At 33.0% G+C, this 26,401-nt stretch overlaps 1 protein-coding gene across 3 annotated transcripts; it reads left to right on the forward strand.

Moving 5' to 3' along the window:
- The first annotated feature begins 934 nt into the window (after positions 1 to 934).
- On the forward strand, positions 935 to 26,145 carry LOC132729994 (uncharacterized). Of its 3 annotated transcripts, XM_060715831.1 has the most exons (6): positions 935 to 1,092; positions 7,352 to 11,915; positions 11,952 to 18,311; positions 18,734 to 19,081; positions 19,747 to 19,864; positions 21,422 to 21,477. In XM_060715831.1, exons 1-6 carry the CDS (start codon positions 1,044 to 1,046, stop codon positions 21,467 to 21,469), a joined length of 11,487 nt encoding a protein of 3,828 aa, XP_060571814.1. In that variant the 5' UTR covers positions 935 to 1,043; the 3' UTR covers positions 21,470 to 21,477. The 3 variants fall into 3 exon arrangements, with proteins under 3 accessions (XP_060571814.1, XP_060571815.1, XP_060571813.1); XM_060715832.1 differs by lacking the exon at positions 21,422 to 21,477 and adding an exon at positions 25,848 to 26,145 and having other exon boundaries at positions 7,352 to 18,311; XM_060715830.1 differs by having other exon boundaries at positions 7,352 to 18,311.
- The last annotated feature ends 256 nt before the right edge of the window (positions 26,146 to 26,401 follow it).

Genomic DNA, 26,401 nt, shown 5'->3' on the forward strand with positions numbered 1-26,401 from the left:
TGTACATAGGACCGGAATATTCTTTCAATATTAACCAATGTGATCCTGTAATTTCAAAATGCATGAACTAATTTTACACTAGATTTGTGGTTTTTCAGTATCAGATATATTGACAAAGTGGTATACAAATAAAATTCAACATCGTTATAAAAAAAAATAAAAGAATTGAATAATCTTTTGTTTTTTGTTTTTTTTTTCTTTTTGCCTTTTTAATGTCATTGATTTCCATGATTCTATGGTTTTTTTCCCACAGTTTTAAATCTTCGGAGGTCTGATAGAATACTTGACACTGTTAACGGTGTTCACAAGCAAGCATTCTGTCACTGACGATATTGTTTTACACGAAACATTTGATTCTCATTTTTATAATATGAGTTAAAGTTATGCAAGGATACACAACACTTCTTCTTGTTGTCTACATGTCATTTTATAACCTTTATCTACCAAAACAATATTCTGTTGAAATTCATATTTTACTAAAGTATGTTTTCCAAAAAGCATAGAAAATCATTTATAGTTTTTGTTATTCTTTTATTTATAATGGACATCATACTGGTATACAATTCCAGCAGGCATTTTACTGCAATTCCAATTGGAAACAGACATGGGATAGATAAATAAATAAATTAATTCATTAACGAATGACAACAATGTCATGCATCTGTCTGGATATTTAATAGTATACTTGAAGAAAAACTTATCATGACAAGGAGGGATAGTTTACTGAGCTTCCACGTCACAAACTGTTTCCTCACACAACACAAACTTCGTACACAAAATATAAACGCTTCTGTGACAATGCATCATCTGTTTGTGGCCATTAATCAGAAGTTAAAAGTGTCATTTAAAATACATTCTTGTCACTCTTACCTTTAATTAAATCCGAGTTTCTGGGCATCTAATCATTATTAATGCACAATAAATATGTATTTCCTTAAAGCGTATTCATGTGTGTCCAAAACCACTGTTATATCATATCATGCAGTGAAAATCGTCGCACTATTTCGTTTTTCGCGGAGATGCAGAAGGAATAAGTTGTATGAATGGGTGATAAAATGCGAGGAGTCTTGTTATTCTTGGTGATAGTGGCAGGTAGGATTTCAGATTACTCTTGTTTAAACACGGTCACCACAACGGCCAACATAACAACCCCTTTAAATAAAAAAAGACCAATGGGTTTTCTTTGTGAAAAATATATACTAGAAACGTTTAGTTTTTATCAATTCATTTGTCTTGTAAATAATATTGTTCATTTTTACGAGCAACGAAAATTAAACATACATTATCTGAAATAATTTATACTATCCTTCTAAACTTATCTATCTTTTTCTTTGCACCATTTATAGAGGAAGACATCAAAAAGCAGTTTTAAAAAGCTATTTAAAACTAAATTTAAATATTTTGAAAAAGGATGATATTACTAAATTAGTTATAGTATAATAATAGATACAAACGAAATGAGAGAAATAGTTTAAAGATGAAAAATAAATATAACTTTATGAGCACAAATTATATAAGCCTATAATCTGCAAGCGTAATATCAGAGACCAGAAGACATTTTCACAAAAATCTTACGACAATTGACAATTTTTTTATCTTAAGAGATTTTGTTTTTGTTTAAGTATATTTGCAGAAAGGTTTGAAAAAAAAGTTCCCTTTATAAGAACGGGAAAACAAACGAACTTAAATGCTGTTATGCAAACATATTATACTTGTTAAATGTTCTAAAACTTTACAAACCATTTGAAGCATAATAACCTAACAACTCGCTTTTTTTACTGTTTTTTATTAACACAAAGACAACGATGAATAAGGTTTACGAACGATATTAGACAAGCAAACAAAAAAACTATAAATGATAAATTCTTTACACTAAAAAGATGCAAAATTGTACATGTAATAAATTATTTATAAATCATTTATAGAGAAGTGTTTAAGCTTGATAAATATCTCATGTTATGCAATAGCAATATTTTATGCCAATCTACCAGTCAATTTAAGACTGCGATAATCAAGCCACCAGGTAACGATAATATTGAATGATAAAATTTGACCCGTACAATTTAAATCTTACATTATCGTAGAAAATATATTTGTCATTCAGGCTTTATTATCATTTCATATATTGAATACTTAAAAATTACAGTTTTATGCCTTCTTCTTTTACTTCCTGCAAGATTGAAAAAAAAAACATTATTCATACACAATTATAAGAGTTATATTTATAGATAAAACTTGTCAGGCACTTTGGTCTGTTAGTTTTCCATTTTCCATGTAATGCAACAAATTGAATGTTTTATGGTTTATTTTCTAATATATTAATTAAACATGCTTTTAGTAATAGTGTTCCTTTATTCTATGCATCTCCAACAATGTCTGTCAATGGTTGGAATTTACTTTTAATTATTGTAAGACAAGATATTCATAAAAAATATAATATTTTTGTACAAGGCAAATGGAAAACTAATGGACCAAAGTGCCTTACAAGTTTATCCGTTTAGGATTAGCAATGATTGTACAAATGGAAAAGGTTTTCACGTGCATTGGCATTGTCAATAGTGTTATTGGATAAAGCATTTAATGAAATTTCACAACACTGAATTTCAACACCAATTAACTTTGTGACAAAGCAGCATTTGCTTGAGAACTATGTCAATATTTTTATGACTTAATGCCATACTTTTGTATAACATTGACAATGAGAAGTTTGTGTAATGAACTTTTCATGCTATGAATTCAGAACTGTCCGCTGTTAGAATGTGAGGAAATCTGATATCGAGATGGAAGATTAGATAAGCCAACAATATGACATTTTTCAGAGTATTCATACGCTCTGGGTGACCTATACGCTGTCATAATATAATATTCAAGTCATTTTTACCGCTAATATTAAAACGGTTTGACCGTTTCTGTTTTCTGTGTTTGGTATGAATTCATTTAGTTATTATTTCGAAATATTTAAAACATGAAATATTGGAAATATGAACATTAGCTTGTATGTTACATGTAAATATGTCCCTTCCACCCGTCTTAATAGTATTTTCAATTATAAAAAGTACAAATTTAATTAGAAGACATTCAACCAAAAACCCTTCTCATGAATTGACAATAGTTCGTTTATAGAAACTAGAAATACGCACTAAACGTCACAATTATCCCAATGAGAAGCTGCGTTACATCATAAAACGCAAATGACGCCATAATGCACGTTTAAACGCTAGTGTGCACAATACTTTGCAATAAATATTCATATTTGAAAAAGACAGCTTGCGAGTTTTGTAAAAAGTCTCCCCGTACATTTAATCAATGATGTTATATTTTCGATCCTTTAAGATCGTTCAGCACGACATTATTGTTGTGTATACATGATTGTCATGTTATGTGGTACTTTTAGTTTCTTCTATTCGGCCATTTTCAACTTGGGTGGTTCCAGTATTCCTACTTGAATACTGTATATTCACCCTTAGGATATGTTGCCTGCTTTTTAAATTTGTCTTTTGACGTCTTATCTGTGATATGCAGGCTTCATAACCTCAGACCCCCTTTCAAAATTCCATTTTATCTAGTTCCGCCCATTGTTTTCTCGTTTAGGGCAAAAGCATTCTTTTACTTGGGGACCATACGCCGCCTTTCATGGAATGGCACTTCTGTGTCACATTGAAGGTTCCATGATAACCGTCGTATGAACACATCTGCGGATGTTTCTAAATTCAAAATTTCGCCATTTTCGTGTTAAATGTTGAATTCTGCTTAAGCCGGTGCTAGGGGGCGTGGACGGTAACTTGCACTTTACAGTACCGTCTATGAACAGGCTCAATCAAACCGAGCCTGCAACATTTTCAATTTTGTTGTGTTGGACTTTCTTTAGGGATTCTGTTTTTCTCTATTTTAATCGGTGTGCGGGTAATTTATTCGTCCATGAAGCATACAATCAACAGCTTTGGTTAATATTGGAAGATATCAGGTTTAAAGCTGTCATTAACTTGAATATATTACCAATTACATAAAGTGCAAATATTCTCTTTTGTGACCTGGCACTTTTTTCCAAGACCTCATACATATAAAATAAACTTTGTAATAAAAGGTTTGTTTGATCGCACAGCCTTAAAACCTTTGCCCAAGACCCCATACGAGTAAAACGAAGTTTGTAATTACTTTGTTTGATGGAACAATGATTTATGATCGGTAATTAGATGAGATGTGGTAATGCCTCTTATTGTATTCTTGTAATAATCTGCATAAGCACACAATTACAAAGCATTTTAAATGACATATATTCAGATAAGCACAGTTGCATGTTGTCAAAGCTTAATTGTAACACGTCTTTCCATCCATGTTATGTTTCAAAAATTAAAAGTTACAAAAATTTAAATGTGACTATTTTTTTTTCTTTTAAAACACGTCTGCGGATGATTCTAAATTAAAACGTTTACCATTTAATGTAAGTTTTGCTTAAGCCGGTGCTACGGGCGTGGACGGTAGATTGCAGTTACCACTATCGTCCATGAACAGACTCAAATGAAACAAGTCTGCAACATTTCTCAATTTTGCCGTTTTTTGGCGTTCTTTTGGAATTCCTTTTTAAATCCCTAAATTTTATAATGGATAGATGTACAAAAAAATAAAGCAAATTTCATTATTTCATGAGAGAAAATTATACGGTATTACCTCTTCCGAATTATTTTTTCTTGAATTAATCAGGACCGACAAATGCTTGAAAGCAATTTTCATAATTTGCATTCAGATTATGACATATACAAGTTACAAATGCTTTATGCAATGCATCATTGTCTCCTTACTTATCTTATGTCACTTATGATAAAAAAAAGATTTGGTCTCAGCGTTATGGTGACCGTGACTTTCATCTATATATAGCAGTTGTTTATTTTATCTCAATGAGTTATGGTGTTTTGTTTCAATTTTTATGTTTAGCTGGCATTTGATTAAACGGCGCATTAATTATACGGTATATAAAAAATTGTTGCAACATGAAGTTTCATGACAAAAAATGTAGGTCATTGTAACAAATCAAAATTCAAATACATTAAAGCCTTTTGTCTAATTGTCACCAATGTCTTAAAATGTTTTGTTGGCAAATTTGTTAACAATCACAATTGTATAGTTTATAATTATTTTTGTAACTGCACAGCATTTTTGTATTATACTGTATAATTGTGACGCCATTTTCATTAGACAACCGTGACGTTTACATTATCATTTATTTATTTATTTATTTATTTATTTATTAACAAACATTCAACATCTTATTTTCTTGAATTTGTGTTCAGGTTACTCTTAAAGTTTTGTCTTAACGAATTCAAAAGTCAACACCTTAAACATGCCACAAGAAACACATGTTGTTTTAAACAATATTTGACAAGTCATATGCTTACGTAGTTTCTACAATATAGAAATTTACAAAAAAATGTATTTATGCCTTATATTATATTCATGTTCAAGTCCCTATTTCGTGAATTAAGACAATGTTTTCTGGCATTAAACTCGTTCATGGACAGATTATTAATTATGATGACAGACATTTCTGCAGTGTGGCGTAGCATAATGTGCACCTGATAATGTATAGATACACGTGCATAATTTCAGTATCTTAAATCTAAATTATGACATTTAGACAATATAAAAATAGTCAAGAAAATAAGGCACAATGTTGTAAATTAAGAAAATTAAGAAATAAAAATTGGCAAAAATAGACTATGTGAAAGATACGCGATTTAGATTGGAAAAAATAACAATTTAATGCACTACTAACACGGAAAGGTGCGGGGAGAATTTTAATCTTTTTCATGTTATGTTCGGACAGTAACACGCTCAGTTGCTTCGCGAATCACGTGAAGTCGTTAGATATGTCGAGCTTATGTACTGTCAAGTGCATACTGATTGTACAAACAATGCACACATCATGTTTGGATAGAGTTTCAGCAGTTTCCTTGAGATTTACGTACACAAAGTGACACTGTGTGTCAGAAATTGAATAGGAGTATCATGGGACAGCTGTCTTAAGGTGTAGGCTTATATTTAAATCCCTTTACTTTCCTTACACATATTTGAACCGCGTCACGACAAAACCAACATAATATATTTGCGACCAGCATGGATCCAGACCAGCCTTCGCAACAGCGCAATGTGATCCGGATCCATGTTGTTCGCTTACAAACCCTATTACAAGTAGAGATACTGATAGCGAACAGCATGGATCCTGATCAGACTGCGCGGATGCGCAGCCTGGTCTGGATCCATGCTGGTCGCAAACCCATTACTTTGGTTTTGTCGTGACGCGGCTCATTTTTAAACATTACATACAGGGATTTTTTTAGCCATACAGACATTCTGTAAACTGTTCATTTTATCTTAGATATTATTATACTTTTGTAACAGATCCTTTAGATTGTATGGCGTGTAATGCACATATGCGATGTAAGCATGATCCATTGTTAACGCAAGCTGATACCTCAAACTTTTCAGATCCATTAAGCCCCATAAACGGTTTTATTTTTATTTCTCAAAAGCTTTTTATTGTTAATGTCATGTTATAGTATTGACCAATTTCCTGAGCCATCTTTTGCAACTGTTGCTTTTTGGCAACTAATGCAATAATAGTGACTAAATATTTTGTATTGCAGCCAAAATACCACTTTGATTACATTTTGTGATTACATTTTGATACTTTGATTAAAAAAATTCACAATCGGCGATATTTATCAGGTAATAAGCATTCAATATGCTCTTAACGTTATAAAACTCATAAGTGCCCTTTCTAATGAAGGAAAAAAAATATTCGTTTTGATTCATAAGGCATGTGATTTGAATATATGTATTACAAGATGGATACTTCTGATATTTCAGCGTCTAAATGTATGTATAACTGATGGGTGACTAAAAAATACGTGTACATTCTGTGAAAATGCCTGTCATCAATTTAAAAAAGTGTTGTTTTTTTGTTTGTTTGTTTTTTGTTGTTGTTTTTGTTGTTGTTTTTTTCGGAAGAAAATATTATATTTGCTACAAGATATTATATCTCGAATATTTGTGCAAATTGATGGCAGATATATAGTTTATTTTACCGGTACTTTTAAAGCTGCTTGTTTTTTTTCCTTCAAATTTTGAGCTCTTTTTGGTAATTAATGTTGATGTGTCGCCGTTTGCAATTCTTTGTTCATTTCACAATATATTACTTCAAAGTTGTCATTGAAATTAGCATGATTTTGTTGGCATGTTGCTTTAAATGAATTTATTCATTTAGGGACAATAACGATATCATGCACACAATTATCAAATAAAAATTCAACTTAAGTAAACCTTTAATTCAGTGTGTCCATTTTTATATTTTCAGTTTCATCTGTCAGATCACTGCATCCGCAACCGAAAGGCGAAACATCTAAAGTAAAAGACAATGCAAGCGCTAATAACAAAAATAGTTATGGATTTACCAAAACAAAAAAAGGTAAAAGGCCGAGCAGAATTGGAAATATCGACGTTAATTGGATAAGAACAGTTGGTGCTGATATCGGTCTACGTGGTCTAGCTCAAGCTAAAGCCACAAACGGTGGAACAGATGCACCAAACTACGCTAACTACGCGCCACCAGTAGATGGTTTGAAGAGCTACAACACTAATAATCAATATAAATCCAAAGATATTGACATCACTCAAAAGTACAGTAACAATAAATTAAATATAAGTAGAGAAATGTTAGGGAAATATTTAAGGGCATACGGAAATGGAGGCCAACAAACCGATAACTCAAATTCAAATGCACAACAATCAAACATGTCCTGGAAGTTTAAACAGACAAAGAATTACGACGGGAATGTTCAAATGGACGGAAACTCGGGAAAGCCAAAAATAAAGATCACTAAACAGAAATATTCAAACCAATTCAAAATAAACAAGGCTTATGATCCTTGGAAACCAGACTTTGGCACAAATGATTTCGGAAATAAAGAGAGTCAAGTTCAACAGGTAACCACTTATACCTCTGACTCCAACAAGTACAAAACAAAAGGATTTGCAAAACCTAGTAAGCCAGTGTCTTTAAATTACAAAACAGTGCAAACCCAATTGAAGCCTGATTTTGGTAAACCTGGTAAGCAAAAACTTCAAAGTCAACAAACATCGTATAAATCAGCTGAAAACCTTGAAAAATATACGTTATCAAAATCTAGTAAAAAATCTGTTACAAGTGAATCTATACATAATTCAAATGGGAAACAAGTAGAATACAAATCTTCGGAAATCAAATTCGGTAAACCTCAGGTACAAAAATCATACAAAACAAAGATGATACCGGAGGTTAGTTATAGAAACGCACAACCATCGACTCATAAAAAGATGCCCCACAACTCGCCTGTGACATTATTATCTTCAAACAACAAGAACAAGTTTGAAGACTTTGAAAAGGTTAATACGAAAACAGTACTTGAAACTTTAAGAAAAGAATATTATAAACAGCTAGGAAACATGAATGTGAAAATGTATTCCGTTGGAAAGCAATCGACTCTATATGATTCTGCTAAGAATGGTATGAATCAACACAAGATAAAGTATATAAATAATATAAATCCTGCTTATTCGAAACTGGACATGTCTGAAGTGCAAGGATCCTATGATAAAAAGTCAAATAATCTTGAACAAAATGTTAGAAGTTCGGTGACAATGGTGCAAAAGTCCGAAAAATTGAAACATTTGACATCTTACACAGGTAAATCTGACTCGGGATCTTCCTCAAATATGATGCCGGACTTTGGTAAGCCAGAGAAGTCAACAATCAACGTCAATAATGATAAAATCTACAAATCTGGAAAATCTACATTCCCGAAATCAGACTTTGGGAAGCCAGAAAGTGTTGTTACCTACATTAAAAATAATGATAAATCAGGAAAACCTTCATATTCAAAACCAGACTTTGGGAAGCCTGATAATTCTGGAAAATCTACATACCCGAAACCAGATTTTGGGAAGCCTGATAAATCTGTAAAATCTACATATCCAAAACCAGACTTCGGGAAGCCTGATAATTCTGTAAAATCTACATACCCGAAACCAGACTTTGGGAAACCTGGTAAATCCGGAAAATCTACATATCCAAAACCAGACTTTGGAAAGCCTGACACATCTGGAAAATCTACATACCAAAAACCAGACTTTGGGAAGCCAGATAATTCTGGAAAATCTACATACCCAAAACCAGACTTTGGGAAACCTGATAGATCTGGAAAATCTACATACCCAAAACCAGACTTTGGGAAGCCTGATAATTCTGGAAAATCTACATACCCGACACCAGACTTTGGGAAGCCTGGTAATTCTGGGAAATCAACATATCCGAAGATAGACCTTGTTAAGCAAGAAAGTGTTGTTACCTACATTAAAAATGATGATAAGGTAGGAAAATCTACATACACAAAACTAGACGTTGGGAAGCTTGATAATTCTGGAAAATCTACTTATCTGAAACCAGACTCTGGGATGCCTGGTAAGTCTGGAAAATCCACATACCCCAAACCAGACTTTGGAAAGCCTGGTAAATCTGGAAAATCCACATATCTGAAACCAAACTTTGGGAAGCCAGATAATTCTGGAAAATCTACATACCCAAAACCAGACTTTGGGAAACCTGATAAATCTGGAAAATCTACATATCCAAAACCAGACTTTGGAAAGCCTGATAATACTGGAAAATCTACATACCCGAAACCTGACTTCGGGAAGCCTGGTTATTCTGGGAAATCAACATATCCGAAGATAGACTTTGTAAAGCAAGAAAGTGTTGTCACCTACATTACAAATAATGATAAAGTAGGAAAATCTACATACACAAAACTAGACGTTGGGAAGCCAGATAATTCTGGAAAATCTACATACCCAAAACAAGACTTTGGGAAGCCTGATAAATCTGGAAAATCTACATATCCGAAACCAGACTTTGGGAAACCTGATAAATCTGGAAAATCTACTAATCTGAAACCAGACTTTGGGATGCCTGGTAATTCTGGGAAATCTACATACCCGAAACCGGACTTTGAGAAGCCAGATAGTCCTGGAAAATCAACATATTTGAAACCAGACTTTGGGAAGCCAGATAATTCTGGTAAATCTACATATCCAAAACCAGACTTTGGGAAACCTTATAAATCTGGAAAATCTACTTATCCGAAACAAAACTTTGGGAAGCCTGATAATTCTGGGAAATCAACATATCTGAAACCAGACTTTAGAAAGCAAGAAAGTGTTGTTACCTACATTAAAAATAATGAAAACATAGGAAAGTCTACATACACAAAACTAGACTTTGGGAAGATTGATAAATCTACTTATCTGAAACCAGACATTGGGATGCCTGGTTACTCTGAAAAGGCTACATACCCAAAACCAGACTTTGGAAAGCCAGGTAGTTCTGAAAAATCTGCATATCCCAAACCAGACTTTGGAAAACCTGACAAATCTGGTCAATCTGCATATCCAAAACCAGAGTTTGAGATGCCTGGCAAATTGGGAAAATCTACTTATCCGAAACCAGAATTTGGGATGCCTGATAATTCTGGAAAATCTACATATCCAAAACCAGACTTTAGGAAGCCCGATAATTCTGGAAAATCTACATACCCGAAACCAGACTTTGGGAAGCCTGATAAATCCGGAAAATCTACATATCCAAAACCAGACTTTGGAAAGCCTGACAAATCTGGGAAATCTACATACCAAAAACCAGACTTTGGGAAGCCTGATAATTCTGGAAAATCTACATACCCAAAACCAGACTTTGGGAAGCCTGATAATTCTGGAAAATCTACATACCCGAAACCAGACTTTGGGAAGCCTGATAATTCTGGGAAATCAACATATCCGAAGATAGACTTTGCAAAGCAAGAAAGTGTTGTTACCTACATTAAAAATAATGATAAAGTAGGAAAATCTACATACACAAAACTAGACTTTGGGAAGCTTGACAATTCTGGAAAATCTACATATCCAAAACCAGACTTTGGAAAGCCTGACAAATCTGGAAAATCTACATACCAGAAACCAGACTTTGGGAAGCCTGATAATTCTGGAAAATCTACATACCAAAAACCAGACTTTGGGGGGCCTGATAAATCTGGAAAATCTACATACCAGAAGCAAAACTTTGGGAAAACAGAAAGTGTGGTTACCTACGTTAATAAAAATCAAGCCGAAAAATCTACATATCCCAAACCAGATTTCGGCAAGCCTGATAAATCTGGAAAATCTACATACTCGAAACCTGACTTCGGGAAGCCAACAAGTGTAGCTTCTTATAACGGAAATAATGATAAACCAGGAAAATTATCATACCCGAAACCAGACTTTGGGAAGCCAGATAGTATTGTTTCCTACGTGAATAAAGATAAATCTGGAAAATCCATATACCCGAAACCAAACTTTGGAAAGCCTGGTAAACCTGAAAAATCTACATACCCGAAACCAGACTTTGGGAAGCCTGGTAAACCTGAAAAATCTACATATCCAAAACCAGATTTCGGGAAGCCAGAAAGTGTAGTTTCCTACGTAAATAAAGATAAATCTGGAAAATCCACATACCCGAAACCAGATTTTGGAAAGCCTGGTAAATCTGGACAAAACACATACCCGAAACCAAACTTTGGGAAGCCTGGTAAACCTGAAAAATCTACATACCCGAAACCAGACAGCTCAGTTACATACAATGGAAATAATAATAAACCAGGGAAATCAACATACTCGAAACCAGATTTCGGGAAGCCTGATAAACCTAAACAATCTACTTACTTGATACCAGACTTTGGGAAACCAGAAAGTGTAGTTTCCTACCAGGTAAATAATGATAAAAGCGTTGAAGCTAAAGGAAAGGTAATGAAAACAGTTTCCTTCACAGCAGCTAATAATAAACTTAAATCTGAAAAGTTTGAAAAACCTACAAATTCAAAAATAAGTTATGTAAAGCCTGAAAGTCCAGTTATCTACAAACCAGTTGATGGACAACAAAAGAAAGAAATTCAAGGGAATGCAAACTATGACAAACCAAGTCAAAAGGTAGGAAGTATTAAGTACATTAAACCGGACTTTCAAAAGCCGAGGGAGGCAAATTCCAACATGTATTCGGAAAATATCCCAGACAAACCAAACTTTGGTAAACCAGAAAAGTCAAAGGGCGCAGATTCTTACAGACCAACTAATGAAAATCAAAATCTGAACTTCGGAAAGCCTGGTAAAGCAAAACCATACAATGTACTTAATAATAAACCTTCTGTTGGCAAACCTTATAAGCCTACATTTAGAAATACAGAGACTAAAAGCATGAATGGAAACACATACAATCCATCAGAGGAAACGTATCTTACATCAGCATCTCAAAATATTGATATAAATGCAAAATCTGTTTTAGAAACCCTTAAAAGATTTTACATGCTTCAAAATAAAGGAACAACAGGATCAAATTCTGTCGCCGGCAAATTCGATTTTGGCAAGCCAGAAAAAGAAAATTCCTACAAACCAGTATCCAAAGGATCAACAAGCTATCAACCTGAGCAGAGCAAATCTAAAAAGATTATGATTGATAAATCAAAAGCTAACACTGACAAGGTCAAGCCTTATCAACCTAAATACGAACAAAAACAAAACAATTATCCATCAAAACCTTATTTCGGTAAACCGTCTAAACCAGATTCTATTAGCTCAAACACAGTTGTATCAAAACCAATCTCTAAGTCAAAAAAAGTTAAAACCATTTTTGAAGGAAAGGTTGTTTCTTCAGAAAACACAGTAGACTACAGTCAGTCACAACTTGATATCAGAGATATACTTTCAAAGAGTTCCCTTTTAAACAAATTATCTTCATCAAGTTCTAACAAATTTGATTTTGGAAATGCAAAGAGTGTGTTGGAGGCCTTGAACAACATGTATTTAACTCAAAACAATATGAACAATCAAAATCGTTTGGTAAAGGCGTCTAAATCTACCATGACACAATCACAGTCTTATCAGCCTACGTACGGACAGAATATGGATAATAGCAAAACGAAACCTAACTTTGGAAAGCCTTCAAAACCTCAAAACTATCAGCCTTCAAGCGGACAAAACAATGATAATAGTCAAGTAAAACCTAATTTTGGAACGCCTTCCAAACCTCAGACTTATAAACCTACAAGCGTAAATTACAAAGATACTAGTATTTCAAAACCTGACTTTGGAAAACCTTCAAAGCCTCAAATATATAAGCCTCAAAATGGGGACATGAGCAATAACAGTCCAGCGAAACCTGATTTTAGAAAACCTTCAAAACCCCAGCCCTACCAACCTCAAAATGGCAAAAACACCGACAACAGTCAAGTGAAACCTAACTTTGGAAAACCTTCAAAACCCCAGACGTATCAACCTCAAAACGGGCAAAACAATGATAACAGTCCAATGAAACCTGTTTTTGGAAAACCTTCAAAACCTGGGACTTATCAACCTCAAACTGGGCAAAACAATAATAACAGTCCAATGAAACCTAGTTTTGGAAAACCCTCAAAACCCCAGACTTACAAACCTCAAACTGGGCAAAACAATAATAACAGTCCAATGAAACCTGTTTTTGGAAAACCTTCAAAACCCAATGCTTACAAACCTCAAACTGGGCAAAACAATAATAATGGTCCAATGAAACCTGATTTTGGAAAACCGTCAAAACCCACGGCTCACCAACCACAAAACGGACAAAACAATGATAACAGTATAGTAAAACCAGACTTTGGAAAACCTTCAAAACCCCAGCCCTACCAACCTCAAAAAGGTCAAAACACAGACAACAGTCAATTGAAGCCTAACTTTGGAAAACCATCGAAACCCCAGACTTATCAACCTCAAACAGTACAAAACAATGATAACAGTCCAATGAAACCTGGTTTTGGAAAACCTTCAAAACCCAATACTTACCAACCTAAATCTGGGCAAAACAATGATAAAAGTCCGATGAAACCTGATTTTGGAAAACCTTCAAAACCCGGTACTTATCAACCTCAAACTGGACAAAACAATAATAACAGTCCAATGAAACCTGTTTTTGGAAAACCTTCAAAATCCCAGTCCTACCAACCTCAAACTGGGCAAAACAATAATAACAGTCCAATGAAACCTGGTTTTGGAAAACCTTCAAAACCCAATACTTACCAACCTAAATCTGGGCAAAACAATGATAAAAGTCCGATGAAACCTGATTTTGGAAAACCTTCAAAACCCGGTACTTATCAACCTCAAACTGGACAAAACAATAATAACAGTCCAATGAAACCTGTTTTTGGAAAACCTTCAAAATCCCAGTCCTACCAACCTCAAACTGGGCAAAACAATAATAACAGTCCAATGAAACCTGGTTTTGGAAAACCCTCAAAACCCAATACTTACCAACCTCAAACTGGGAAAAACAATAATAATGGTCCAACGAAACCTGATTTTGGAAAACCTTCAAAACCCGGTACTTATCAACCTCAAACTGGGCAAAACAATGATAACAGTCCAATGAAACCTGTTTTTGGAAAACCCTCAAAACCCAATGCTTACCAACCACAAAACGGGCAAAACAATGATAATGGTCCAATGAAACCTGATTTTGGAAAACCGTCAAAACCAACAGCTTACCAACCACAAAACGGACAAAACAAGGATAACAGTCAAGTAAAACCAGACTTTGGAAAACCTTCAAAACCCCAGCTCTACCAATCTCAAACTGGGCAAAGCAATGATAACAGTCCAATGCAACCTGTTTTTGGAAAACCCTCAAAACCCAATGCTTACCAACCACAAAACGGGCAAAACAATGATAATGGTCCAATGAAACCTGATTTTGGAAAACCGTCAAAACCAACAGCTTACCAACCACAAAACGGACAAAACAAGGATAACAGTCAAGTAAAACCAGACTTTGGAAAACCTTCAAAACCCCAGCTCTACCAACCTCAAAATGGCAAAAACACAGACAACAGTCAAATGAAACCTAACTTTGGAAAACCATTGAAACCCCAGACTTATCAACCTCAAACTGGGCAAAGCAATAATAATGATCCAATTAAACCTGATTTTGGAAAACCTTCAAAACCCAATGCTTACCAACCACAAACTGGGCAAAACAATAATAATGGTCCAATTAAACCTGATTTTGGAAAACCGTCAAAACCCAATGCTTACCAACCACAAAACAGACAAAACAATGATAACAGTCAAGTAAAACCAGACTTTGGAAAACCATCGAAGCCCCAGACGTACCAAGCTCAAAAAGGGCAAAACACGGATAACAGTCAAATAAAACCTAACTTTAGAAAACCTTCAAAACCCGAGACTTACCAACCTAAAATTGGACAAAACAAAGCTAACGGTCCAACTAAACCAGACTTTGGAAAGCCTTCAAAACCTCAGAATTATCATACCTCAGATATGAACAATGCATTAGAGAAAACCGGACAAACTCAATCTGAAGTGAAGTACGGTACGTCAAAGCAAAATAATGTCAAACAAAATTTTGCAAAAGATGTATTCTTTAAGAAATATTTATCATCGTCAACTCAAACTTTAAATTTGAAAAATGCTAAAAATATGTTGGAACAACTAAAAAAGATGTATTTGATTAACAGAATAAAATCAACCACTGGGTTTGGCAAGAACATCCAAAATTACCAAGGACAAAACAAAGATAACAGTCAAACAAAATATAGTGCTAAAACTATGCCAAATAAACATTTGCCAACATTCGGAAAACCAGACAAACCAGATGTTAACAACAACGGATATACTGTTAAAACTATGCCGGATAAACCTTTACCGAAATTCGGAAAACCAGACAAACCAGATTTTAACAACAATCGATATCCTGGTAAAACTATGCCAAATAAACCTTTACCGAAATTCGGAAAACCGGATAAGCCAGATGTTAACAACAACGGATATACTGGTAAAACTATGCCGGATAAACCTTTACCGAAATCCGGAAAACCAGACAAACCAGATGTTAACAACAACGGATACACTGGTAAAACTATGCCAAATAAACCTTTACCGAAATTCGGAAAGCCAGATAAACCGGATTTTAACAACAACGGATATCCTGGTAAAACTATGCCAAATAAACCATTACCTAAATTCGGAAAACCAGACAAACCAGATTTTAACAACAACGGATATGCTGCTAAAACTATGCCAAATAAACCATTACCGAAATTCGGAAAACCGGGTAAGCCAAATTTTAACAACAACGGTTATACTGGTAAAACAATGCCAAATAAACCTGTACCGAAATTTGGAAAACCAGACAAACCAGATATTAACAACAACGGATATCCTGGTAAAACTATGCCAAATAAACCATTACCGAAATTTGGAAAACCAGACAAACCAGATATAAACAACAACGGATATGCTGCTAAAACTATGCCAAATAAACCATTACCGAAATTCGGAAAACCGGGTAAGCCAAATTTTAACAACAACGGTTATACTGGTAAAACAATGCCAAATAAACCTTTACCGAAATTTGGAAAACCAGACAAACCAGATATTAACAACAACGGATATACTGGTAAAACTATGCCAAATAAGCCTTTACCGAAATTCGGAAAACCGGGTAAGCCAGATATTAACAACAACGGATATACTGGTAAAACAATGCCAAATAAACCTTTACCAAAATTCGGAAAACCGGATAAGCCAGATATTAACAACAACGGATATACTGGTAAAACAATGCCAAATAAACCTTTACCAAAATTCGGAAAACCGGATAAGCCAGATGTTAACAATAACGGATATGCTGCCAAAACAATGCCAAATAAACCTTTACCTAATTTTGGAAAACCAGACAAACCAGATTTTAACAACAACGGATATCCTGGTAAAACTATGCCAAATAAACCTTTACGGAAATTCGGAAAACCGGATAAGCCAGATGTTAACAATAACGGATATGTTGCTAAAACTATGCCAAATAAACCATTACCGACATTTGGAAAACCAGACAAACCAGATTTTAACAACAATGGATATCCTGGTAAAACTATGCCAAATAAACCTTTACCGAAATTTGGAAAACCGGATAAGCCAGATGTTAACAACAACAGATATACTGGTAAAACAATGCCAAATAAGCCTTTACCGAAATTCGGAAAACCAAATCAGCAAGAACTGACTAATAACGGTTATAAGGTAAAAACTATGCCAAGTAAACTACCGAAATTTGGAAACAAAAATAAGCCGGAAATGAACAACAACGTTTATGGACAAAACGCAACACCTATCAAATATATTTCAAGCTCCGGTAAATCGGGAAATCTTAAAATTCTTAACAAACAATTACTGAACATTGAGAAGTCAAACAATCAAAACTCTTATAGTGGATATAGTTCAATAAATAACAAACCAAACTTCGGAAAACCGGGAAAGCCAGAATTTAACAACAATGGTTACATTTCAAAAACAGCTTCAAATTCAAACAATCAAAATGACAAAGCTGTTTATCAACCTACGCCTATATCCGGTAAACCTGTATTCAAAAACAACAAATACGATTCATCAAGAGGGAACCAAATGCAGTCTAAAATCACTAGCCAAACTTCACGCTCTGGAAGTGTTAACTATGATATCAATTACAAATATCAAAGACAAAATGCAGGACAAACATCAGGAAAACAATATTCTACAGCAGAACTTAACTTGTATGATATAACAAGTACAAACCCAGAAAAAACGAGCTTCGTTTTAAAAACTATGAGAAAACTGTATTTAGAACAGCAAGGCAATCTTCTAAACAATAATCAAGCAACTGGACAAAATACATATCAATCACAAAACAATGTCAATACAGCACCGGTTAAACCGTATCAGCAAAACATACAACAATATGCAAAGCAAAACAATGTAAATGTCACATATAATTCACAACAGCAGAACCTCCCCTCAAACAACACACCCCAAAAAGCCTATCTACCGAACAAACCTGATGCACCAAACCAAAATAAACCAAACTACGAATCGCCTATTGTGATAACCAAATCGTCCAAACAAACTAATTATGGTACAAATTCTGCTGTTTCGAGTACATCAACTGAAAAAACTAGTGAAACTACATATAACACTGACATCGTAATCGAAGTAAGTAACGGAGCAAACGGCAATGGGGTTATATATGGCACAAATGCACAACCGGACAACGTACAAGGAGCATCTGCAAATAATAATCAAGGCACCGGAGCACACAACTGTACAGTTATTAAACCTTGCTGTGGAAATGACGATTTCACTTATTTGTCAGAGTGTTTCTTACCGGCGTAAGTATCAACCATCACATGATTGTCGTTGGCTGTGTAAACGTATACAATGTCTTTTTGCTCTGCTTAAACGATCACTAAAATGCCTTTCTAAAAAAGAAATATTTTCCAATACTAACGAACTTTGCTTTTTTTGTTGTAACAAATTCAACATAACGATAATTATTAATAATATTGTTTTTCATGGACCCGTGATAACATATGCTCTAGTTAGACATAGTTAGACTGTTCATGCATATTGCAGTTAACACAAATGTACAAATTATGATATTTTGTATTAAACACTTTAGTGATTAAGTGAATGGGCATGTCAAACCGCAGAGTTCTGAGGACTTGCAACAAATCGTTCTTCATTAAGGTCTTAACATAATGAGATGCATATTAGCTATGTGTAAAGAACGAAAAATGTGTTTAATTTTCAGATCTGTAAAGAAAAAGTGTGATGGTTTCTGTCCATGCCCAGCTTTGACTACATATACCGACACTGCAGGTTTAAAACCTATAGTTTCATCAAACAACGGTAATAACGGCGTTAGTGGGGTTGGGGCTAATAATCAGGCCAGCGTGACTTATGGAGCTGGGGGAGGAGATGCGGCTAACGGGAACGAAGGAACTAGTTACGGAGGAGGGGCTGATCAGGGGCAGGGAGGCTATAGTAAGACGGGATCTCTGAGACAATTTTGCGCCCAAAAATGTAGAGGTACCAGATTTAGCCCAGTGTGTACAGCGCAAGGTAGCACCTTTAACAATGAGTGTATTGCAAGATGCAGGTAAATACAAAGTATTACAAATGTGTATGTTTTATATTGTCAAACCAAAAGTAAAAAAAGTTTTCAAATATTACCATACATAAAATAAATAGTGATGTTGGTGTTTAATTTATAACAAACATTAAGCATAATTAAGCAATATATGGACGAATCATTGAGTTTTTGTAAGTATCAAATCACTATTTGATATATTTCTTTGATAATTTCTCGTAGGAAAAAAATTTAAATTGTAGCCTAACAATATGAAGTTTGGTAACATGTAGTTATTAAACAGACAAGTCCATAGACTAAAAAGCATTAAAGCTACATGCCTCCATATAAGCCAAAATATTTCAATAAAATCAAACTTGAGAAAAATGTACTTAGATTTCAGGAAAAGTAAATATCTTTCAGATTTAAGTAATTATTTACATATTTTGTGCAATTAATGACTGATTTTTCAGTATTTGTAACTATATTTCTACTGCGTTACTAACGCAGGAGTGGCTATTTTTGCAAATTTTAACTCTGTTTGGTAATTTACATGGGTTTAAAGTGCCATTGATAATGTGTGAATTGCTTCCTTTTAGTTTCTTGACGATATTATTCACTTCAACAAATTTTTCAATTTTTTTTATGAAAATAAGCGTTCTGCTTTAATTGTTAAATGTTTAACTATTAAATAGGGGCGAGGTACCAGCATGTAAAGGGGCGTGTCCATGTAATAATGATAACATAGACGCAGGATATAATGGGAATAGAAACGCTGACAGCGGCGGTCATAACCGGGATGACATAGATATGGTAAGTCTATGGTGAAAATCTTGTTCTAAAACTAATTTTACTACTCTATATAATGTTTTCAAATAACTACGTCATATTATATAATAATATTATTATGTAATAGTCAAAAAATATATTTTATTAACTATTTTGTCGTAAAACGTGACCTGGAAGTGATGCATGTCAGAGATGAATGCGCATGAATAACTTAAAGATCATGTAACTCAATTTTTTTATGGTTTTATATGCTTAAATGAAGATTTATCAATATTATATGTTCAAAAAAGCATTATTTGTAAAGATATTACTGTATTTACATTTCATGTAAATAAAGGGAAGTAATTAGAGATCTATTTCGATAAAGTCTAAGCCAAATTTTTCAATAAGTAGATAAGAGTCCATAGATTTTAATGATAAAACATTTTCAGTACATATTTAACATATTCTTGGATGTTTGGAAATAATTATATACATTCACTTAAGTGTTGTTACATCCTTCATTACAACATACAGAATCTTTAAGCTTTAGTCACCTTTAAAAGTAATCAAAAGCCAACTTAAATATGTTTTATTTAGTACTAAACTGTCTGTCCGGTATTGTCTAACATATTATATTGTATTTAATGTTTATAATAATATAGCATAACAGGTAGAGGAAAATACTCATATTATGCTAACAAACTTATATACATGTCATATACATATATGAATAACTAACTGTATAACTGAACAAATTGTACGTCAGGTGAATTTCTCAAAAACAAATTGAAACATTTTTTCAACCTTTGAAATAGTAAAAAGTGCGAATAGAATTTTTACTGTCTATGTAACTTGGAAAGTTATATAGACGCATTTATAAGACGAATTTCTAGTCAGTATACATATAAATGTTTATCGTAACTTTTTTTCTTCCTTGAAGAAATAATCACCAAGGTAAACAACTACCAGTATGTGTTTACCTTTTTCATTAAAAAATATCTTGGAAATATTTAGAACGTGACGACAGTCTATTGAGCAATATATTAGATTAAATGCGAGTATATTTTCTTTTTTATATACTTATAAATATTGATAAATATTGATGAAATAAAATGCCTATTTCATTTTCCGTATTTTCAGTGTAAACATTCATTTTTCACTGCAGTGAAACATTTTCCGTATTTTCACTGGTGTCTTGCCGGACTACTTTCTTCCACATTAGGCAATACACAAAATTTAAGGGGAAGTCTGCAATGAAGAAGAGAAAAATGTATACAATAAACAAACAAAGTTTTTTCTCTAGACACAAGATTTATTTTCATTTTGTGGTATGAAAATTATCATATTTTACTACTGGCTACCGCCACTCATGAAATAATTATTTTCATACCACTCGATAAAAAATAAATCCTTTATTTAAAGAAAATACTTAAAAATCCTCTATATATCTATATCAAACATTAGCAGAAACATATAAGTAAAAATACATGTATATAAAAATATACATGTCGATATATTTGTATGATTTACAGACCTCTATCCCTTTGAAATACAATACTCAGAAATTTTAAACTTTTATATTTATATTATGCATTTCAGCTAAGGAAGTTAAAGAAATTAAGGGAAATAAAGAAGTTAATACCGTGACGAAATGGGTACTTGAAACTAAGTTTTCTATAGATTGATTACATGTTTGTCTGAAAGACGCACAGAAATGATGTTTTTTGTAAAGGGGCACGCTTTCGTCACAACTTGTGTAATACGTCACATAGATACGGGTAACCAAACGATTACCAGCCAATGGTCAGTTACTTGGTCATCTTAACTCTTTACATCGTGTGATAGAGCTTTACGAACGAAGGACAAACTATAGACTATATTTAACTAAATTTTCGTCTTATAAATTTTAATGCTTTTGTTACTTCAGTGCAAATAGTATGCATAAAAAAGCCTGATATATCGTGTGTATAGTTTTTACATTTATAAACTTGAAAGCGTGCCCCTTTATTTGTTGCACAGTCTCGCGGTAAAGAAACAGAGACCATCCCTCACATTGTAAAAAGTAGGGGGAAAAACGCACTGCAAAATTAAGAATAATTATTCATTCTAAGGCCTTGAAATAATAAGAAAGAAATACCGATGTTTACTATTTTCTTTAGATTCCACTCTGAGTTTACAAATATTACAATATGAAATAAGTTCCAATATGATACCATATTTATATGATATCACATTTTTATATCATTTTAACCCAGTGTTGCAGTTTTAGAACCATACTTCATCAATAGCTTTTTAAGAACGATAACTTTGGTTTTATTGCGGTCAGTTATTACTGACTAAGGTTGCTTTTCATGCACGCTTTTGCACCGGAAACCACAAAACAGAAAGAAAGAACACTGAAAAACATGATGCCGCTTTTGCAAACATACATGCAGCTTTTTAAATATCGGAGACAATCCTTATCCGAAGACTGGCGGAAAGGGCCGAAAAGTTGCGATTGTCTCGGAGACGCTGTTGCTGTAAAAGAATAAAATAAAAGTTTTATATTTATACCACCGAAAAAAATGTTATTTTATTCTTTTGTTTTCAGCTTATGTTAAATTAAATGACTTGATCGACAATAAGGCACAAATAAGGCATAATTTTTGTTTTCCCTTTTATAACCTCTATATTGCATATAAATACACGTTATATTATATATCTTAAAATCAATGATGTTTTGATTTTCGTCATGAAAATATCTTGCATATGTGTTTAAACTACCTTTTAAATCATTTTTTTTTTTCATTTTGAAAATTAAAGAATAAGCAGACAAACTAAATAAAAAGAATTTATTATTACGTTAACGTTTGTACGATTTTTTTGTGTTGTTGTTAAATTAAGTGCGCGCCTGTCAGTGTAATGCCGGAACTTTAAAAAGACAGGCGTTCACAGTTTTGCTGACTTTCAACTTTCTATTTTTAAATTTTACACGTAAGCATGCGGTAGATTGCGTGCAGGTATTTGTCAAATAAAATTCATGATACATAATTATAACGCATAATAATATAATGTACAGTTGTTGTTGTCGTCGTTGACTTACAAAGGCTGTGAACTTCTACTTCATTGAAATATATGCATACATTGCGTAAATTTAAATATTTACGTTTGGGTCTTGTACATACCTTATTATGTTTTATCCTTTTTTTAAATAATAAATAAGACGAGTTTCTGCAAAATATATACAGATCTATGGTATTAATTGCTACTTTTCTTCATTACAAAGTCACCTTAGTATAAAATATCATCATCTCAAAAAGGACAATCTAAAAATATCAGAAACTATCAAGAGGATATGGAATTCCGGTGTCGCTGCAAAAATTACTGTAATAATTATTTTACTTTTATTGTTGTTTTTTTTTTTTTCAAATAGGAGAACACAGTAAAATGCATTGATTTTGACGGATCGAGTGACATAATGAAATTGTTAATTTTTTATTGGGACCACGTACTTTTCTTCCATGAATATATGTTAGTTTAGAAATGTATTCATTGCAATATTTTGTTGTGAATTTTAGCACATGCGTTAATTCCTCGGGTGCCTTTGCTTATGCCTCGGTCATAAATGATTGTATAGTACCCTCAGAGAAATTCTATAAGACTCGTCGTTGTTTCTTATGCATTTTCCTGTGTGGTTGAATGCATACATGTATGTATTAATATTGGGAATGACAATACATTTAACAGTTAGGACAGACTGACACTATACTTTCGTGTGCTTACATACTGAAACTCCGCTAAGATATTAACAATCGACTCGTTCAAATTCAAAGGACAGGTCCATTGTATAATTTTACTGAAGAAATTGTTAAATGAGCAAAGTAATGGAATGTGATTCTTTGTTTAAATACGTACCTAGTAAAAGTTTTAAATAACTATATTTAGCCGAAATTTATTTTTGGTTCCAGGGCGCAGTAACGTTTTAAGACAACTAACCTATTGTGCAGAAATGCTGTCATTTATTGTGACAACAAGTAAAATGCGCAGCTTTTACCTTGCTTGTTTGTTTTTACAGTTTAATGACAGCATCGAATTTTACTGCCCACTAATATGAATAATATTTCAATACTGTATTCATACGTTAGGCGGTACATGCCGACTTTGACGCATTCTAATGATTATTAACATTAAATATTTGACAGACGATCCAGCTTTGACATTTTCCTAACAGTGTGTTTAAATGACAAATTATGCTATAAAATAAATTTGAAAAGTGCTGTACAACGAAAAGTGTCTGTTTTGGCACACGTTTCCGCAATTTGAAACTAATATTAATATGCACTAAATAAAATTAATGTAAATCGTGATTCAGTTTTTAAAGTGTTATTTATGATGAAAAGGCTTTCAAAAAAGTGAAATAAAATAGACAAGTAAGTATTATCCCCGAAGTAACGTGATAAGTCTAGACTTGTCAAATGTTTATTACGTAGAGAATTACTTGCTGCAATGTTTTAGTGAAGATCATAAATAATCCCGCCGCGATATTTTGGTGATATTTAAAATTTTATGCCAAAATACTTTATTAATTTTAAAGTGTTTAAAGGCACATTATGCCTCCAAAATCCACATTATTTTAATTCTTTAGAAAAGTTCCTACATGTATTTGATAATGTTATGATAATGGATTAAGAGCATTTTAGATGTTTAACAACTGAAGAACTAGTGCTGAACATGCGGTAATGTGTTGTAAAGGTAACAAAATGTAAACAAAGTATTATTTTGGCTTCCTTGCAAACTACTAATTCACTATAATTGTACCAATTGCCATTGTACCAATTGCCAACAAAGCAAAATCCGCAAAATGTATTTTATGGATATTTTTGAAAACTGTAACAAGAAATTAAAGTTTTTGAGAATAAAAATGTTAGCACTTCTGAGGTATAATGGGCCTGACGTGTATGGTGAACTTTTATGTTTGACGCTTTAGTGTTATTTTTTCTGTTGATATCATTTAACTATAAGATTACTGTTAATTGTATCTATGCAATGTATTAACTAATAATTATTTCATCCGGCCTTAACAATTCACTTTAATATACATAAATGCCTGTTTTAAGTATATTTTGTTACATATCACTGCCTGTCATAATATTATGCTATGCTTGTCCTCATGGACTTTTTAGCCTAAGGAATTGATTAATAAACTTGTCTTATCATCATGAATAATTCAATATTAAGATATTTGAGTGTTTATAGATATTATGGATGTTATGTAAGTAAAATTGCAACATTCTAGCAATATCTAAAAGGTATATTCCAAATTATAACTGGTATTTTAAAGTGTATGCCACTAATATTTAAATGATATATTGCAGGATATTCCGCAGTCTTTTATGATGTTTTGTAAATACTTCTGCAAAAACTATAAATAACGACATTCTATTTCAGTGTTTACAGTAGTGATATTTTATAAACACACATCAATACTTTAATGAACATTATTTACAATGCCGCAATATTTTTGTGAAACACGTGTCACAATATTTCAGCCATATTCAAATTAAATAAATTGTAATTAATAATGATGACGCAACATTTTAGTGACATTTGTTGAAATAATGAATATTGTTTTTCTAAATACAAATGTACATGTATTGTCATAGTAACTAAATGACGTTTAAAAGTGCATGTATTTGTGCTGCAATATTTACGTATTTTTAAAGCTAAAAATACCCTCTTTTTCTCAGCAGCTCTACTTAAAGCATATATTCACGTTTTAAACAGTATGTATTGTCTGTGCCAAAAGTCAAAACATTGACACAAATCATTTCTTTTATACCAAATTTATAGCAGCTTCTGATTTAGCAGGGGGGGGGAAGGAACCCTTAAAACATATATGAAAATACATGTAATAAAATGAAGTACCTTTAATTAACAAAACAAGAATTTACTTAAAATGTTTCAAATTGTTTAAGAATAAATATAATGTGTGATGCTAAGCAATGAACAGTATCAAATAAATTTGTTCTTTTTTATTTTCTTTCAGAAATAAAACCATTTTCGACACAGTTGAAGGATACCAACATACAAAGAGGGACCCGGTATAATAGAAAATTATTTTGACACTTGTTCAGATTAATCAACTCTGAAAAAAAAAGTATCTCGATCATTTAAGACAACAATGTGTTTTAATGTTTAACCGAAAATATTCCGTATAGAAGACCTATTAAAAGTGAACGTTAACAATTTACTTAAAATACTCGGCGTCAACGTGAACACTCGTTTGTTTTTTCGTTTTGTATCACACTGTTATTGGTTGGTTTCATTAAAAACCAGGAATTCAACCGGTTGTGTTTGTGTTGTTTATTTCTATGTTAATAAATATATCTTGTTAATGAATAATTAACATTGAATAAAATTCTGTCTCATATTGCAAAGTATGTGTTCCTTTTCTTTTACATTCAAGAAATCAGAAGCGATTGTATAAGACAGTATTTTACTGAAGGGTGTGTGGGGGGAGGGGGATTTTACGTCACACCAGCACAACAGATCATATGGTGAATTTCCAGCTTTACTGGTGGAAGAAGACCCCAAGGTGCG

Source organism: Ruditapes philippinarum, unplaced genomic scaffold, assembly GCF_026571515.1.
Source record: "Ruditapes philippinarum isolate M1 unplaced genomic scaffold, ASM2657151v2 ctg3147_1_1_1_1, whole genome shotgun sequence".
NCBI lineage: Eukaryota > Metazoa > Mollusca > Bivalvia > Venerida > Veneridae > Ruditapes > Ruditapes philippinarum.

Coding starts and splice junctions, on each gene's coding strand:
- LOC132729994 (XM_060715830.1), top strand. CDS start 1,044: ATGGGTGATAAAATGCGAGGAGTCTTGTTATTCTTGGTGATAGTGGCA. Junction 19,082..19,746: donor GAGTGTATTGCAAGATGCAG/GTAAATACAAAG, acceptor ACTATTAAATAG/GGGCGAGGTACCAGCATGTA. Junction 19,865..21,421: donor ACCGGGATGACATAGATATG/GTAAGTCTATGG, acceptor TATGCATTTCAG/CTAAGGAAGTTAAAGAAATT.